Below are 17,790 nucleotides of genomic sequence, written 5' to 3'. Positions count from 1 at the left end.
CTGTCCATGGACTTACAGAATGCCTTATCCACTGTCATGGTATTCCACACAGCATTGCTTCAGACCAAGGAACCCACTTCACAGCAAATGAAGTGAGGGAATGGATACATGCTCATGGAATTCTGTGGTCTTACCATGTTCCCCATCATCCAGAGGCAGCTGGGTTGATATAATGGTGGAATGGCCTATTGAAGACTCAATTACAGCACCAACTAGGTGGCAATACCTTGCAGGGCTGGGGCAGTGTTCTCCAGGAGGCTGTGTATGCTCTGAATCAGCCTCCACTGTATGGTGCTATTTCTCCCATAGCCAGGTATCACAGGTCCAGGAATCAAGGTGTGGAAACAGGAGTGGCACCACTCACTTTCACTCCTAGTGATCCACTAGGAAAATTTTTGCTTTCTGTCCCTGCAATGTTAAGTTCTACTGGTCTACAAGTCTTAGTTCCAAAAGGAGGAGTGCTTCCACCAGGATACACAATAATTCCATTGAACTGGAAGTTAAGACTGCCACCTGGCCACTTTGGGCTTCCTATGCCTCTGAATCAACAGGCAAGGAAGGGGATTAATGTACTGGCTGGGGTGATTGCTCCTGACTATCAAGGGGAAGTAACACTGCAACTACACAATGGAGGTAAAGAGTGTTTTCCTGGCATACTAGGGCGTCTCTTAGTACTACCATGCCCTGTGACTAAAATCAATGGAAAACTGCAACAACCCAATCCAAGCAGGACCACCAATGGCCCAGAAACTTCAGGAATGAATGTCTGAGTCACCACACCAGGGAAAGAACCATGGTCAGCTGAAGTGCTTGCTCAGAGTAAAGGGAACATGGAACGGGTAGTGGAAGAAGGTAGTGATAAATATGAACTATGACCACGTGACCAGTTACAGAAATGAGGACTATGATAGCATGAATATTTCCTCCTTGTTTTGTTATGATATTTAAGTTAAAGGAAATCAGTTTTAAGAGTTAATGTCACCCAAGGACTTGCACCCTATTCAGGAGAAATTTAGTGCATTTCTGGTTGTATGCAGGACAGTGGAGTATTGTTAGGTGAAATGTATATTTGTTATTATTCTCTACTTAGAGACAAAGTATGGTTTAAGGTCATGTGTATAACTGCCAAGTTGACAAGTGGTGGACGTGATAGTTAGGTTCATGTGTCAACTTGACCAGGTGATAGTACCCAGGTGTCTGGTCAAGCACTGGCCTAACCGTTATTGCAAGGACATTTGTGGCTGTAGCTGTGACTGATTACATCAATGAAGGGCATGTCTTTCACAATGAGAGAATGCAATCAGCTGGATTTAATCCAGTTAGTTGAAGACTTTTAAGTGAGACTGATAGAGGACCTTCACTTCTTCTTCCGCTAAGCAGTGAAGTGTTTTCTGAGGAGTTCATCAAAGTTGCCAGTCTGTTTCCTGAGGAGTTCATCAAACACGTTCATCGAAGTTGCCAGTTCACTGCCTGAGGAGTTCATCGAACATCTTCATTGGAGTTGCCAGTTTGCTGCCTGCCCTATGGAATTTGGACTCTTGCATACCAACAGTCACATGAGACACTTTTATAAAATCTTGTATTTATAAATATCTCTTGTTGATTCTGTTTCCCTGGAGAACCCTAACTAATACACCTGGTTTTGGGATTAGAGTGATGTTAGCTTCATAAAATGAGTTAGGTAGAGTTCTATTTGCTAATGCTGCCAGGATGCAAAACACCAGAGATGGATTGGCTTTTTTTTTTTTATTTTTTATTTTTATTTATTTATTTATTTTTTTACAAAACAAATCGTACTTTCGATTGTTTACAGTACCATAACATAGTGGTACATTCATCACCCAAATCAATCCCTGACACCTTCATTAGCACACACACAAAAATAACAAGAATAATAATTAGAGTGAAAAAGAGCAATTGAAGTGAAAAAGAACACTGGGTACCTTTGTCTGTTTGTTTCCTTCCCCTATTTTTCTACACATCCATCCATAAACTAGACAAAGTGGAGTGTGGTCCTTATGGCTTTCCCAATCCCTTTGTCACCCCTCATAAGCTACATTTTTATACAACTGTCTTCGAGATTCATGGGTTCTGGGTTGTAGTTTGATAGTTTCAGGTATCCACCACCAGCTACCCCAATTCTTTAGAACCTAAAAAGGGTTGTCTAAAGTGTGCATAAGAGTGCCCACCAGAGTGACCTCTCGGCTCCTTTTGGAATCTCTCTGCCACTGAAGCTTATTTCATTTCCTTTCACATCCCCCTTTTGGTCAAGAAGATGTTCTCCGTCCCACGATGCCAGGTCTACATTCCTCCCCGGGAGTCGTATTCCACGTTGCCAGGGAGATTCACTCCCCTGGGTGTCTGATCCCACGTAGGGGGGAGGGCAGTGATTTCACCTTTCAAGTTGGCTTAGCTAGAGAGACAGGGCCACATCTGAGCAACAAAAAGGCATTCGGGAGGAGGCTCTTAGGCACAACCATAGGGAGGCCTAGCCTCTCCTTTGCAGCAACCGTCTTCCCAAGGGTAAAACCTGTGGTAGAGGGCTCAACCCATCAAACCACCAGTCCCCTATGTCTGTGGTCATGTTAGCAACCATGGAGGTGGGGTAGGCGAATACCCCTGCATTCTCCACAGGCTCCTCAAGGGGGCACTACATCTTTTTTTTTTGTTTTACTTTTTTTTTTTTAACTTTCCATTCTTTTTTAAATCAACTGTATGAAAAAAAAAAAGTTAAAAAGAAAACAAACATACAATAAAGGAACATTTCAAAGAGACCATAACAAGGGAGTAAGAAAAAGACAACTAACCTAAGATAACTGCTTGACTTCCAACATGTTCCTACTTTACCCCAAGAAAGTTACCTAATATAGCAACATTTCTGTGAACTTGCTCCTACTATATCCATCAGAAATTAACAGACCATAGTCATTCCTGGGCATCCCCAGAACGTTAAATAGCTTATCTGTTCTTCTTGGATTATTGTTCCCCCTTCCTTAATTGCTCTCTATTGCTAGTTCCCCTACATTCTACATTATAAACCATTTGTTTTACATTTTTCAAAGTTCACATTAGTGGTAGCATATAATATTTCTCTTTTTGTGCCTGGCTTATTTCGCTCAGCATTATGTCTTCAAGGTTCATCCATGTTGTCATATGTTTCACGAGATCGTTCCTTCTAACTGCCGCGTAGTATTCCATCGTGTGTATATACCACATTTTATTTATCCACTCATCTGTTGAAGGACATTTGGGTTGTTTCCATCTCTTGGCAATTGTGAATAATGCTGCTATGAACATTGGCGTGCAGATATCTGTTCGTGTCACTGCTTTCCGATCTTCCGGGTATATACCGAGAAGTGCAATCGCTGGATCGAATGGTAACTCTATATCTAGTTTTCTAAGGAACTGCCAGACTGACTTCCAGAGTGGCTGAACCATTATACAGTCCCACCAACAATGAATAAGAGTTCCAATTTCTCCACATCCCCTCCAGCATTTGTAGTTTCCTGTTTGTTTAATGGAAGCCATTCTAACCGGTGTTAGATGGTATCTCATTGTGGTCTTAATTTGCATCTCTCTAATAGCTAGTGAAGCTGAACATTTTTCATGTGTTTCTTGGCCATTTGTATTTCCTCTTCAGAGAACTGTCTTTTCATATCTTTTGCCCATTTTATAATTGGGCCAACTGTACTATTGTCATTGAGTTGTAGGATTTCTTTATATATGCAAGATATCAGTCTTTTGTCACATACATGGTTTCCAAAAATTTTTTCCCATTGAGTTGGCTGCCTCTTTACCTTTTTGAGAAATTCCTTTGAGGTGCAGAAACTTCTAAGCTTGAGGAGTTCCCATTTATCTATTTTCTCTTTTGTTGCTTGTGCTTTGGGTGTAAAGTCTAGGAAGTGGCCACCTAATACAAGGTCTTGAAGATGTTTTCCTACATTATCTTCTAGGAGTTTTATGGTACTTTCTTTTATATTGAGATCTTTGGTCCATTTTGAGTTAATTTTTGTGTAGGGGGTGAGGTAGGGGTCCTCTTTCATTCTTTTGGATATGGATATCCAACTCTCCCAGCCCCATTTGTTGAAAAGACCATTATGACTCAGTTCAGTGACTTTGGGGGCCTTATCAAAGATCAGTCGGCCATAGATCTGAGGGTCTATCTCCGAATTCTCAATTCGATTCCATTGATCTATATGTCTATCTTTGTGCCAGTACCATGCTGTTTTGGCAACTGTGGCTTTATAATAAGCTTCAAAGTCAGGGAGTGTAAGTCCTCCCACTTCGTTTTTCTTTTTTAGAGTGTCTTTAGCAATTCGAGGCATCTTCCCTTTCCAAATAAATTTGATAACTAGCTTTTCCAAGTCTGCAAAGTAGGTTGTTGGAATTTTGATTGGGATTGCATTGAATGTGTAGATGAGTTTGGGTAGAATTGACATCTTAATGACATTTAGTCTTCCTATCCATGAACATGGAATATTTTTCCATCTTTTAAGGTCCCCTTCTATTTCTTTTAGTAGAGTTATGTAGTTTTCTTTGTATAGGTCTTTTACATCTTTGGTTGAGTTTATTCCTAGGTACTTGATTTTTTTAGTTGCTATTGAAAATGGTATCTTTTTCTTGAGTGTCTCTTCAGTTTGTTCATTTCTAGCATATAGAAACATTACTGACTTATGTGCATTAACCTTGTATCCCGCTACTTTGCTAAATTTGTTTATTAGCTCTAGTAGCTGTTTCGTCGATTTCTCAGGGTTTTCTAGATATAAGATCATATCATCTGCAAACAATGAGAGTTTTACTTCTTCTTTTCCAATTTGGATGCCTTTTTTTTTTTTTTTTTTATCATCATTTTATTGAGATATATTCACATACCACGCAGTCATACAAAACAAATTGTACTTTCGATTGTTTACAGTACCATTACATAGTTGTACATTCATCACCTAAATCAATCCCTGACACCTTCATTAGCACACACACAAAAATAACAAGAATAATAATTAGAGTTAAAAAGAGCAATTGAAGTAAAAAAGAACACTGGGTCCCTTTGTCTGTTTGTTTGCTTCCCCTACTTTTCTACACATCCATCCATAAACTAGACAAAGTGGAGTTTGGTCCTTATGGCATTCCCAATCCCACTGTCACCCCTCATAAGCTCCATTTTTATACAACTGTCTTCGAGATTCATGGGTTCTGGGTTGTAGTTTAATAGTTTCAGGTATCCACCACCAGCTACCCCAATTCTTTAGAACCTAAAAAGGGTTGTCTAAAGTGTGCGTAAGAGTGCCCACCAGAGTGATCTCTCGGCTCGTTTTGGAATCTCTCTGCCACTGAAGCTTATTTCATTTCCTTTCACATCCCCCTTTTGGTCAAGAAGATGTTCTCCATCCCACGATGCCGGGTCTACATTCCTCCCCGGGAGTCATATTCCACGTTGCCAGGGAGATTCACTTCCCTGGGTGTCTGATCCCACGTAGGGGGGAGGACAGTGATTTCACCTTTCAAGTTGGCTTAGCCAGAGAGAGAGGGCCACATCTGAGCAACAAAGAGGCATTCAGGACGAGACTCTTAGGCACAAATACAGGGAGGCCTAGCCTCTCCTTTGCAGCAACCGTCTTCCCAAGGGTAAAACTTATGGTAGGGGGCTCAACCCATCAAACCACCAGTCCCCTATGTCTGTGGTCATGTTAGCAACCATGGAGGTGGGGTAGGCGAATACCCCTGCATTCTCCACAGGCTCCTCAAGGGGGCACTACATCTTTTTTTTTTTTTTCCTTGTTTGTCTTTTTTTTCTTTTTTTTAACTTTCCCTTCTTTTTTAAATCAACTGTATGAAAAAAAAAGTTAAAAAGAAAACAAACATACAATAAAAGAACATTTCAAAGAGACCATAACAAGGGAGTAAGAAAAAGACAACTAACCTAAGATAACTGCTTAACTTCCAACATGTTCCTACTTTACCCCAAGAAAGTTACATAATATAGCAACATTTCAGTGAACTTGTTCCTACTACATCCATCAGAAATTAACAGACCATAGTCATTTCTGGGCATCCCTAGAACGTTAAATAGCTTATCTGTTCTTCTTGGATTATTGTTCCCCCTTCCTTAATTGCTCTCTACTGCTAGTTCCCCTACATTCTACATTATAAACCATTTGTTTTACATTTTTCAAAGTTCACATTAGTGGTAGCATATAATATTTCTCTTTTTGTGCCTGGCTTATTTCGCTCAGCATTATGTCTTCAAGGTTCATCCATGTTGTCATATGTTTCACCAGATCGTTCCTTCTTACTGCCGCGTAGTATTCCATCGTGTGTATATACCACATTTTATTTATCCACTCATCTGTTGAAGGACATTTGGGTTGTTTCCATCTCTTGGCAATTGTGAATTATGCTGCTATGAACATTGGCGTGCAGATATCTGTTCGTGTCACTGCTTTCCGATCTTCCGGGTATATACCGAGAAGTGCAATCGCTGGATCGAATGGTAGCTCTATATCTAGTTTTCTAAGGAAGTTCCAGACTGACTTCCAGAGTGGCTGAACCATTATACAGTCCCACCAACAATGAATAAGAGTTCCAATTTCTCCACATCCCCTCCAGCATTTGTAGTTTCCTGTTTGTTTAATGGCAGCCATTCTAACCGGTGTTAGATGGTATCTCATTATGGTCTTAATTTGCATCTCTCTAATAGCTAGTGAAGCTGAACATTTTTTCATGTGTTTCTTGGCCATTTGTATTTCCTCTTCAGAGAACTGTCTTTTCATATCTTTTGCCCATTTTATAATTGGGCTGTCTGTACTATTGTCATTGAGTTGTAGGATTTCTTTGTATATGCAAGATATCAGTCTTTTGTCAGATACATGGTTTCCAAAAATTTTTTCCCATTGAGTTGGCTGCCTCTTTACCTTTTTGAGAAATTCCTTTGAGGTGCAGAAACTTCTAAGCTTGAGGGGTTCCCATTTATCTATTTTCTCTTTTGTTGCTTGTGCTTTGGGTGTAAAGTCTAGGAAGTGGCCTCCTAATACAAGGTCTTGAAGATGTTTTCCTACATTATCTTCTAGGAGTTTTATGGTACTTTCTTTTATATTGGTTGCGGTTTCTACGCCCGCGAGTGTTGAAGATCTGGCGTGGCGAGTAGGCGAGTGAGGATCCCGCCCGCAAGCTGCTGTTTGGGGTATCTCTGGAGCATTTGGATAATGAAACAGTTGGTATGCAGTGATGTCGACACTCTGTCCACCACCATCTCCAGCAGTTGCCAAGACAGAGATTGCTTTAAGTGGTGAATCGCCTTTATTAGCCGCTACCTTTGCTTACTGGGACAACATTCTTGGTCCTAGAGTGAGGCACATTTGGGCTCCAAAAACAGAACAGGTCCTACTCAGCGATGGAGAAATAACTTTTCTTGCTAACCACACCTTAAATGGGGAAATCCTTCGAAATGCAGAGAGCGGGGCTATAGATGTAAAGTTTTTTGTCTTGTCAGAAAAAGGAGTAATTATTGTTTCACTAATCTTCGATGGAAACTGGAATGGTGATAGGAGTACATATGGACTATCAATTATACTTCCACAGACAGAACTTAGCTTCTACCTCCCACTTCACAGAGTGTGTGTTGACAGATTAACACACATTATCCGGAAAGGAAGGATATGGATGCATAAGGAAAGGCAAGAAAATGTCCAGAAGATTGTTTTAGAAGGCACAGAGAGAATGGAAGATCAGGGTCAGAGCATTATTCCAATGCTTACTGGTGAAGTAATTCCTGTAATGGAACTGCTTTCATCTATGAAATCACACAGTGTTCCTGAAGAAATAGATATAACTGATACAGTACTCAATGATGATGATATTGGTGACAGTTGTCATGAAGGCTTCCTTCTCAATGCCATTAGCTCACACCTGCAAACCTGTGGCTGTTCTGTAGTAGTAGGTAGCAGTGCAGAGAAAGTAAATAAGATAGTGAAAACGTTATGCCTTTTTCTGACTCCAGCAGAGAGAAAATGCTCCAGATTATGTGAAGCTGAATCTTCATTTAAATATGAGTCAGGACTCTTTGTACAAGGTCTACTAAAGGAATGTTTTTCAAGATGTCTTGCACAGAGACACTCTAGTAAAAGCCTTTCTGGATCAGGTCTTTCATTTGAAACCAGGTTTATCTCTCAGGAGTACTTTTCTTGCACAGTTTCTACTTGTCCTTCACAGAAAAGCCTTGACACTAATAAAATATATAGAAGATGATACGCAGAAGGGTAAAAAGCCCTTTAAATCTCTTCGGAACCTGAAAACAGACCTTGATTTAGCAGCAGAGGGTGATCTTAACATAATAATGGCTCTAGCTGAAAAAATTAAACCAGGCCTACACTCATTTATCTTTGGAAGGCCTTTCTACACTAGTGTACAAGAAAGAGATGTTCTAATGACCTTTTAAATGTGTAACTTATGTGTAGTTCATCACAATCATAATTGCTACCAAAGCAGTTCAGTGGTGTGAGAAACATTCTCTCTGGTCATGCCTCAGAGTCCTACTCAGCAATTGTAGTTAAGATTAATTTCACTACAGTTGTCACAAGACTGTAAGGGAATGTCAGGGGCATCATTAAAATGATTGCCTCTTTTCCTAGATGTACTCTCTCGGGATACAGACATGTTTACAATTATAATAAATGTTACTGCTATATTTTAAAGATAGAATGACAATAGGATATAAACTTGACCACAACTACTGTTTTTTTGAAACTTATGATTCATGGTTTACATATGAAAGTGACATCTTGAGTTAGGTTTCACAGATATAATACTAGCTGACTTTCCGTCTTTTAGTGTTCTTTTTTGTCTGATAGTTTTGCAATCAACTGAAAATTAGAGCATCTGAATCATTTTCAGTTCCACAGAAAGGAAGTTAGCATGAAATTGGGTTAAACTTTAGAAAGAAAGTAGTGATCAAGCAGAGGTTTACTCAAAATTAATTATTAGATCTTACTTTGTAGACTTAGTCCTAAGGATTCAGTCCATGTAGAAATGTCAGTCAGTATGGACAGTCCCCTGATGATGGTGAACATCATTCAGAGTGTTTTTTTTTATAGTTGTTGTTGTTAATTATCTTATATAGTTGAACTCTGTCCAAGAAGATATAGGAAATTGGACTTTGTGTTTTAGTTGTTGCCTACTTTTTAAATTAAATTAATTTTTATTACTTTTGAGCCAAATTGAAATGTTTACCTCCTGTGCCTTTTTTTCCCTTGGAAAATGTAATTACTTAGAAGAAGTTCAGCTTTCACTGGTCAGGTATTTTCATCTAAAACAAGAGGAAAACACCTCTTTCATAATCTTACCCTGTAACTGATTTGGCATTTGTTCTAAATCCAATATTATAAAATATAAAATGTAATACAGAATATAATAACTAGTAAGATCTTTTTTCAGAAACAGAGAACAGTTTCTTGTCATCTTCCTTAAGTTTCTGCCCATATTTTTGAAGTTGTTTGCATGTCTCTTTGCCCACATCATGAGGAATAGCAGGAGAAGCTTTGCTGAAGTGGTACTTTACTAGGTGCCACTTTGGCAGAACTAAGTACTCTGCTTCTTTTGTTTCCTTAATATGTTTGGACCATTTTGCTAGCTATAAAATAACTGATGAACATAATTCTGTGCTAGAACAGTAATGATGTACTGTACACAAACACAGATTAATATTTTTATTTGAAATTGTGGAAGTAATAGAGGGAAAAAATGTAAGAAATGGATAAAAGTTATAGAGTTGCGTGTCGTTGCCCACCAAATTTAACCAAAAAGAACACATTCTATCCTGAGAGGTCATAGTAACTTTCCCATCGCTAATAACAAAGGTGTAGATGTCTTGATGTTTAGACATATACTGAAGTAGATAACTGATGCGCAATAGCTCAAAGTCATGAAAAAATTATAGAGACCATCTTGCAGGGTATCAATTTACTCAAGACTTTATATACAATAGATTGTTATTTAAGTGCTGACTAAATCATTTTCTTTTGTTGGTTTTATTCTACTGTTCACAGAATGCAAATTGTACAGTGAAATAAGTTATTAAAGCATGTGTAAACATTCTTATATATCATTTCTCCTAGATGGGAAATTTTAAATAAACTAAATTTGAAATTTTGAAAAAAAAAAAAAAAAAAAAAAAAAAGAGAAATTCCTTTGAGGTGCAGAAACTTCTAAGCTTGAGGGGTTCCCATTTATCTATTTTCTCTTTTGTTGCTTGTGCTTTGGGTGTAAAGTCTAGGAAGTGGCCGCCTAATACAAGGTCTTGAAGATGTTTTCCTACGTTATCTTCTAGGAGTTTTATGGTACTTTCTTTTATATTGAGATCTTTGGTCCATTTTGAGTTAATTTTTGTGTAGGGGGTGAGGTAGGGGTCCTCTTTCATTCTTTTGGATATGGATATCCAACTCTCCCAGCCCCATTTGTTGAAAAGACCATTATGACTCAGTTCAGTGACTTTGGGGGCCTTATCAAAGATCAGTCGGCCATAGATCTGAGGGTCTATCTCTGAATTCTCAATTCGATTCCATTGATCTATATGTCTATCTTTGTGCCAGTACCATGCTGTTTTGGCAACTGTGGCTTTATAATAAGCTTCAAAGTCAGGGAGTGTAAGTCCTCCCACTTCGTTTTTCTATTTTAGAGTGTCTTTAGCAATTCGAGGCATCTTCCCTTTCCAAATAAATTTGATAACTAGCTTTTCCAAGTCTACAAAGTAGGTTGTTGGAATTTTGATTGGGATTGCATTGAATCTGTAGATGAGTTTGGGTAGAATTGACATCTTAATGACATTTAGCCTTCCTATCCATGAACATGGAATATTTTTCCATCTTTTAAGGTCCCCTTCTATTTCTTTTAGTAGAGTTATGTAGTTTTCTTTGTATAGGTCTTTTACATCTTTGGTTAAGTTTATTCCTAGGTACTTGATTTTTTTAGTTGCTATTGAAAATGGTATCTTTTTCTTGAGTGTCTCTTCAGTTTGTTCATTTCTAGCATATAGAAACATTACTGACTTATATGCATTAATCTTGTATCCCGCTACTTTGCTAAATTTGTTTATTAGCTCTAGTAGCTGTATCGTCGATTTCTCAGGGTTTTCTAGATATAAGATCATATCATCTGCAAACAATGAGAGTTTTACTTCTTCTTTTCCAATTTGGATGCCTTTTATTTCTTTTTTTTTTTTTTTTTTTTTTTTTTTAAATCATCATTTTATTGAGATATATTCACATACCACGCAGTCATACAAAACAAATTGTACTTTCGATTGTTTACAGTACCATTACATAGTTGTACATTCATCACCTAAATCAATCCCTGACACCTTCATTAGCACACACACAAAAATAACAAGAATAATAATTAGAGTGAAAAAGAGCAATTGAAGTAAAAAAGAACACTGGGTACCTTTGTCTGTTTGTTTCCTTCCCCTACTTTTCTACACATCCATCCATAAACTAGACAAAGTGGTGTTTGGTCCTTATGGCTTTCCCAATCCCATTGTCACCCCTCATAAGCTACATTTTTATACAACTGTCTTCGAGATTCATGGGTTCTGGGTTGTAGTTTGATAGTTTCAGGTATCCACCACCAGCTACCCCAATTCTTTAGAACCTAAAAAGGGTTGTCTAAAGTGTGCATAAGAGTGCCCACCAGAGTGACCTCTCGGCTCCTTTTGGAATCTCTCTGCCACTGAAGCTTATTTCATTTCCTTTCACATCCCCCTTTTGGTCAAGAAGATGTTCTCCGTCCCACGGTGCCAGGTCTACATTCCTCCCTGGGAGTCATATTCCACGTTGCCAGGGAGATTCACTTCCCTGGGTGTCTGATCCCACGTAGGGGGGAGGGCAGTGATTTCACCTTTCAAGTTGGCTTAGCCAGAGAGAGAGGGCCACATCTGAGCAACAAAGAGGCATTCAGGAGGAGACTCTTAGGCACAAATACAGGGAGGCCTAGCCTCTCCTTTGCAGCAAACCGTCTTCCCAAGGGTAAAACTTATGGTAGAGGGCTCAACCCATCAAACCACCAGTCCCCTATGTCTGTGGTCATGTTAGCAACCATGGAGGTGGGGTAGGCGAATACCCCTGCATTCTCCACAGGCTCCTCAAGGGGGCACTACATCTTTTTTTTTTTTTTTTTTTTTTCCCCTTGTTTGTCTTTTTTCTTTTTTTTTTTTTTTTTTTAACTTTCCCTTCTTTTTTCAAATCACCTGTATGAAAAAAAAAGTTAAAAAGAAAACAAACATACAATAAAAGAGCATTTCAAAGAGACCATAGCAAGGGAGTAAGAAAAAGACAACTAACCTAAGATAACTGCTTAACTTCCAACATGTTCCTACTTTACCCCAAGAAAGTTACATAATATAGCAACATTTCAGTGAACTTGTTCCTACTACAACCATCAGAAATTAACAGACCATAGTCATTTCTGGGCATCCCCAGAACGTTAAATAGCTTATCTGTTCTTCCTGGATTATTGTTCCCCCTTCCTTAATTGCTCTCTACTGCTAGTTCCCCTACATTCTACATTATAAACCATTTGTTTTACATTTTTCAAAGTTCACATTAGTGGTAGCATATAATATTTCTCTTTTTGTGCCTGGCTTATTTCGCTCAGCATTATGTCTTCAAGGTTCATCCATGTTGTCATATGTTTCACCAGATCGTTCCTTCTTACTGCCGCGTAGTATTCCATCGTGTGTATATACCACATTTTATTTATCCACTCATCTGTTGAAGGACATTTGGGTTGTTTCCATCTCTTGGCAATTGTGAATAATGCTGCTATGAACATTGGCGTGCAGATATCTGTTCGTGTCACTGCTTTCCGATCTTCCGGGTATATACCGAGGAGTGCAATCGCTGGATCGAATGGTAGCTCTATATCTAGTTTTCTAAGGAACTGCCAGACTGACTTCCAGAGTGGCTGAACCATTATACAGTCCCACCAACAATGAATAAGAGTTCCAATTTCTCCACATCCCCTCCAGCATTTGTAGTTTCCTGTTTGTTTAATGGCAGCCATTCTAACCGGTGTTAGATGGTATCTCATTGTGGTCTTAATTTGCATCTCTCTAATAGCTAGTGAAGCTGAACATTTTTTCATGTGTTTCTTGGTCATTTGTATTTCCTCTTCAGAGAACTGTCTTTTCATATCTTTTGCCCATTTTATAATTGGGCTGTCTGTACTATTGTCATTGAGTTGTAGGATTTCTTTGTATATGCAAGATATCAGTCTTTTGTCAGATACATGGTTTCCAAAAATTTTTTCCCATTGAGTTGGCTGCCTCTTTACCTTTTTGAGAAATTCCTTTGAGGTGCAGAAACTTCTAAGCTTGAGGAGTTCCCATTTATCTATTTTCTCTTTTGTTGCTTGTGCTTTGGGTGTAAAGTCTAGGAAGTGGCCTCCTAATACAAGGTCTTGAAGATGTTTTCCTACATTATCTTCTAGGAGTTTTATGGTACTTTCTTTTATATTGAGATCTTTGGTCCATTTTGAGTTAATTTTTGTGTAGGGGGTGAGGTAGGGGTCCTCTTTCATTCTTTTGGATATGGATATCCAACTCTCCCAGCCCCATTTGTTGAAAAGACCATTATGGCTCAGTTCGGTGACTTTGGGGGCCTTATCAAAGATCAGTCGGCCATAGATCTGAGGGTCTATCTCTGAATTCTCAATTCGATTCCATTGATCTATATGTCTATCTTTGTGCCAGTACCATGCTGTCTTGGCAACTGTGGCTTTATAATAAGCTTCAAAGTCAGGGAGTGTAAGTCCTCCCACTTCGTTTTTCTTTTTTAGAGTGTCTTTAGCAATTCGAGGCATCTTCCCTTTCCAAATAAATTTGATAACTAGCTTTTCCAAGTCTGCAAAGTAGGTTGTTGGAATTTTGATTGGGATTGCATTGAATCTGTAGATGAGTTTGGGTAGAATTGACATCTTAATGACATTTAGCCTTCCTATCCATGAACATGGAATATTTTTCCATCTTTTAAGGTCCCCTTCTATTTCTTTTAGTAGAGTTATGTAGTTTTCTTTGTATAGGTCTTTTACATCTTTGGTTAAGTTTATTCCTAGGTACTTGATTTTTTTAGTTGCTATTGAAAATGGTATCTTTTTCTTGAGTGTCTCTTCAGTTTGTTCATTTCTAGCATATAGAAACATTCCTGACTTATGTGCATTAATCTTGTATCCTGCTACTTTGCTAAATTTGTTTATTAGCTCTAGTAGCTGTATCGTCGATTTCTCAGGGTTTTCTAGATATAAGATCACATCATCTGCAAACAATGACAGTTTTACTTCTTCTTTTCCAATTTGGATGCCTTTTATTTCTTTGTCTTGCCGGATTGCCCTGGCTAGCACTTCCAGCACAATGTTGAATAACAGTGGTGACAGCGGGCATCCTTGTCTTGTTCCTGATCTTAGAGGGAAGGCTTTCAGTCTCTCACCATTGAGTACTATGCTGGCTGTGGGTTTTTCATATATGCTCTTTATCATGTTGAGGAAGTTTCCTTCAATTCCTACCTTTTGAAGTGTTTTTATCAAAAAGGGATGTTGGATTTTGTCAAATGCTTTTTCAGCATCTATTGAGATGATCAATTGATTTTTCCCTTTTGACTTGTTAATGTGTTGTAATACATTGATTGATTTTCTTATGTTGAACCATCCTTGCATGCCTGGAATGAACCCCACTTGGTCATGGTGTATGATTTTTTTAATGTGTCTTTGGATTCGATTTGCAAGTATTTTGTTGAGGATTTTTGCATCTATATTCATTAGGGAGATTGGCCGGTAGTTTTCCTTTTTTGTAGCATCTTTGCCTGGTTTTGGTATTAGATTGATGTTAGCTTCATAAAATGAGTTAGGTAGTGTTCCCTTTTCTTCAATGTTTTGAAAGAGTTTGAGTAAGATTGGTGTCAGTTCTTTCTGGAAAGTTTGGTAGAATTCCCCTGTGAAGCCATCTGGCCCTGGGCATTTATTTGTGGGAAGATTTTTGATGACTGATTGGATCTCTTTGCTTGTGATGGGTTGATTGAGGTCTTCTATTTCTTCTCTGGTCAGTCTAGGTTGTTCATATGTTTCCAGGAAATTGTCCATTTCCTCTACATTATCCAGTTTGTTGCCATACAGTTGTTCATAGTATCCTCTTATAATTTTTTTAATTTCTTCAGGATCTGCAGTTATGTCACCTTTTTCATTCATTATTTTGTTTATATGGGTCTTCTCTCTTTTTGATTTTGTCAGTCTAGCTAGGGGCTTGTCAATCTTGTTGATCTTCTCAAAGAACCAACTTTTGGTGATGTTTATCCTCTCTTTTGTTTTTTTGTTCTCTATGTCATTTATTTCTGCTTTAATCCTTGTTATTTCTTTTCTTGTACTTGGTTTAGGATTGGTTTGCTGTTCATTTTCTAGCTTCTTCAGTTGATCCATTAGTTCTTTGATTTTGGCTCTTTCTTCCTTTTTAATATATGCGTTTAGTGCTATAAATTTCCCCCTTAGCACTGCTTTTGCTGCATCCCATAGGTTTTGGTATGTTGTGTTCTCATTTTCATTCGTCTCTATATATTTAGCAATTTCTCTTGCTATTTCTTCTTTAACCCACTGATTGTTTAGGAGTGTGTTGTTTAACCTCCAGGTATTTGTGAATTTTCTAAGTCTCTGATGGTTATTGACTTCTAATTGTATTCCATTGTGGTCAGAGAATGTGCTTTGAATAATTTCAAACTTTTTAAATTTATTGAGGCTTGTTTTATGTCCCAGCATATGATCTCTTCTGGAGAAAGTTCCATGAGCACTAGAAAAGTATGTGTATCCTGGTGATTTGGGATGTAATGTCCTGTATATATCTGTTAAATCTAATTCATTTATCAGATTGTTTGGGTTTTCAATTTCCTTATTGGTCTTCTGTCTGGTTGATCTATCTATAGGAGAGAGTGATGTGTTGAAGTCTCCCACAATTATTGTGGAAACATCAATTGCTTCCTTTAGTTTTTCCAGTGTTTCTCTCATGTATTTTGTGGCACCTTGATTGGGTGCATAGACATTTACAATTGTTATTTCTTCTTGCTGAATTGCCCCTTTTATTAGTATGTAGTGGCCTTCTTTGTCTCTCAAAACATCCCTGCATTTGAAGTCTATTTTATCTGAGATTAATATTGCTACACCTGCTTTCTTTTGGCTGTAGCTTGCATGAAATATTTTTTTCCATCCTTTCACTTTCAGTTTCTTTGTGTCCCTGTGTCTAAGATGAGTCTCTTGTATGCAACATATTGATGGTTCATTTTTTTTGATCCATTCTGCGAATCTATATCTTTTAATTGGGGAGTTTAATCCATTTACATTCAACGTTAAAACCGTGAAGGCATTTCTTGAATCGGCCATCTTATCCTTTGGATTATGTTTGCCATATTTTTCCCTCTCTCTATTAATATCCTTTATTGTACCCATACCGAATCTCTTTAGTACTGAACCTTTCTCCAAGTCTCTCTGTCCTGTCTTTGTTTCTCTGTCTGTAGGGCTCCCTTTAGTATCTCCAGTAGGGCAGGTCTCTTGTTAGCAAATTCTCTCAGCATTTCTTTGTCTGTGAAAAATTTAAGCTCTCCCTCAAATTTGAAGGAGAGCTTTGCTGGATAAAGTATTCTTGGCTGGAAATTCCTCTCACTCAGAATTTTAAAGATATCGTGCCACTGCCTTCTCGCCTCCATGGTGGCTGCTGAGTAGTCACTACTTAGTCTTATGCTGTTTCCTTTGTATGTGGTGAATTGCTTTTCTCTTGCTGCTTTCAGAACTTGCTCCTTCTCTTCTATGTTTGACAGTGTGATCAGTATATGTCTCGGAGTGGGTTTTTTTGGATTTATTCTATTTGGAGTTCGCTGAGCATTTATGATTTGTGTATTTATGTTGTTTACAAGATTTGGGAAGTTTTCCCCAACAATTTCTTTGAATACTCTTCCTAGACCTTTACCCTTTTCTTCCCCTTCTGGGACACCAATGAGTCTTATATTTGGACGTTTCATATTATCTATCATATCCCTGAGGTCCATTTCGATTTTTTCAATTTTTTCCCCCATTCTTTCTTTTATGCTTTCATTTTCCATTCTGTCATCTTCCAGGTCACTGATTCGTTGTTCAACTTCCTCTAGTCTTGTACTATGAGTGTCCAGAATCTTTTTAATTTGGTCAACAGTTTCTTTAATTTCCATAAGATCATCCATTTTTTTTATTTAGTCTTGCAATGTCTTCTTTATGCTCTTCTAGGGTCTTCTTGATTTCCTTCATATCCCGTACTATGGTCTCATTGTTCATCTTTAGTTCTTTGAGTAGCTGCTCTAGGTCCTGTGTGTCTTCTGATCTTTTGGTTTGGGTGCTTGGGCTTGGGTTATCCATATCGTCTGGTTTTTTCATATGCTTTATAATTTTCTGTTGTTTTTGGCCTCGTGGCATTTGCTGAACTTGATAGGGTTCTTTTACGATTTGTAGACCAATTGAAATCCTTATCTCTAATTTATCAGATCTACAGCTTCGTGGAGTACACTTTCTCTAACTAACCAGCAGGTGGCGTCCACGAGCCACCTGTACTCCACAAGCCAGTTCTCCCCTGCTTAGCCTTTTTGGTGAGTGGGGGAGTGAGTCTTGTGGGGTACAATTGGTGTACCAAGCTTGCGTGTGTAGTTGGTGTTGCCTGCCCTGTATATGGGGCGTGTTTCTGGGCAGTCCGGGAGGGGGGGGTGGCTCTAACAATCAAATCTCCCTGGTGATCCTAGAGTT

General features: G+C 38.4%; 1 protein-coding gene across 1 annotated transcript; it reads left to right on the top strand.

The window, feature by feature from the left end:
- Positions 1–7,106: 7,106 nt before the first annotated feature.
- LOC119522917 (guanine nucleotide exchange C9orf72 homolog) lies at positions 7,107–8,811 on the top strand. The gene is given in 2 exon segments (XM_037821628.1): positions 7,107–8,079; positions 8,081–8,811. Coding segments are annotated over 2 exon segments (1,209 nt in total). The 5' UTR covers positions 7,107–7,224; the 3' UTR covers positions 8,435–8,811.
- Positions 8,812–17,790: the final 8,979 nt, after the last annotated feature.

This window comes from Choloepus didactylus, chromosome X (genome assembly GCF_015220235.1).
Source record: "Choloepus didactylus isolate mChoDid1 chromosome X, mChoDid1.pri, whole genome shotgun sequence".
Taxonomy (NCBI): Eukaryota; Metazoa; Chordata; class Mammalia; order Pilosa; family Megalonychidae; genus Choloepus; species Choloepus didactylus.
Note: the sequence above shows the minus strand (reverse complement) of the source record. Positions and strands in the feature narration are given on the sequence as shown.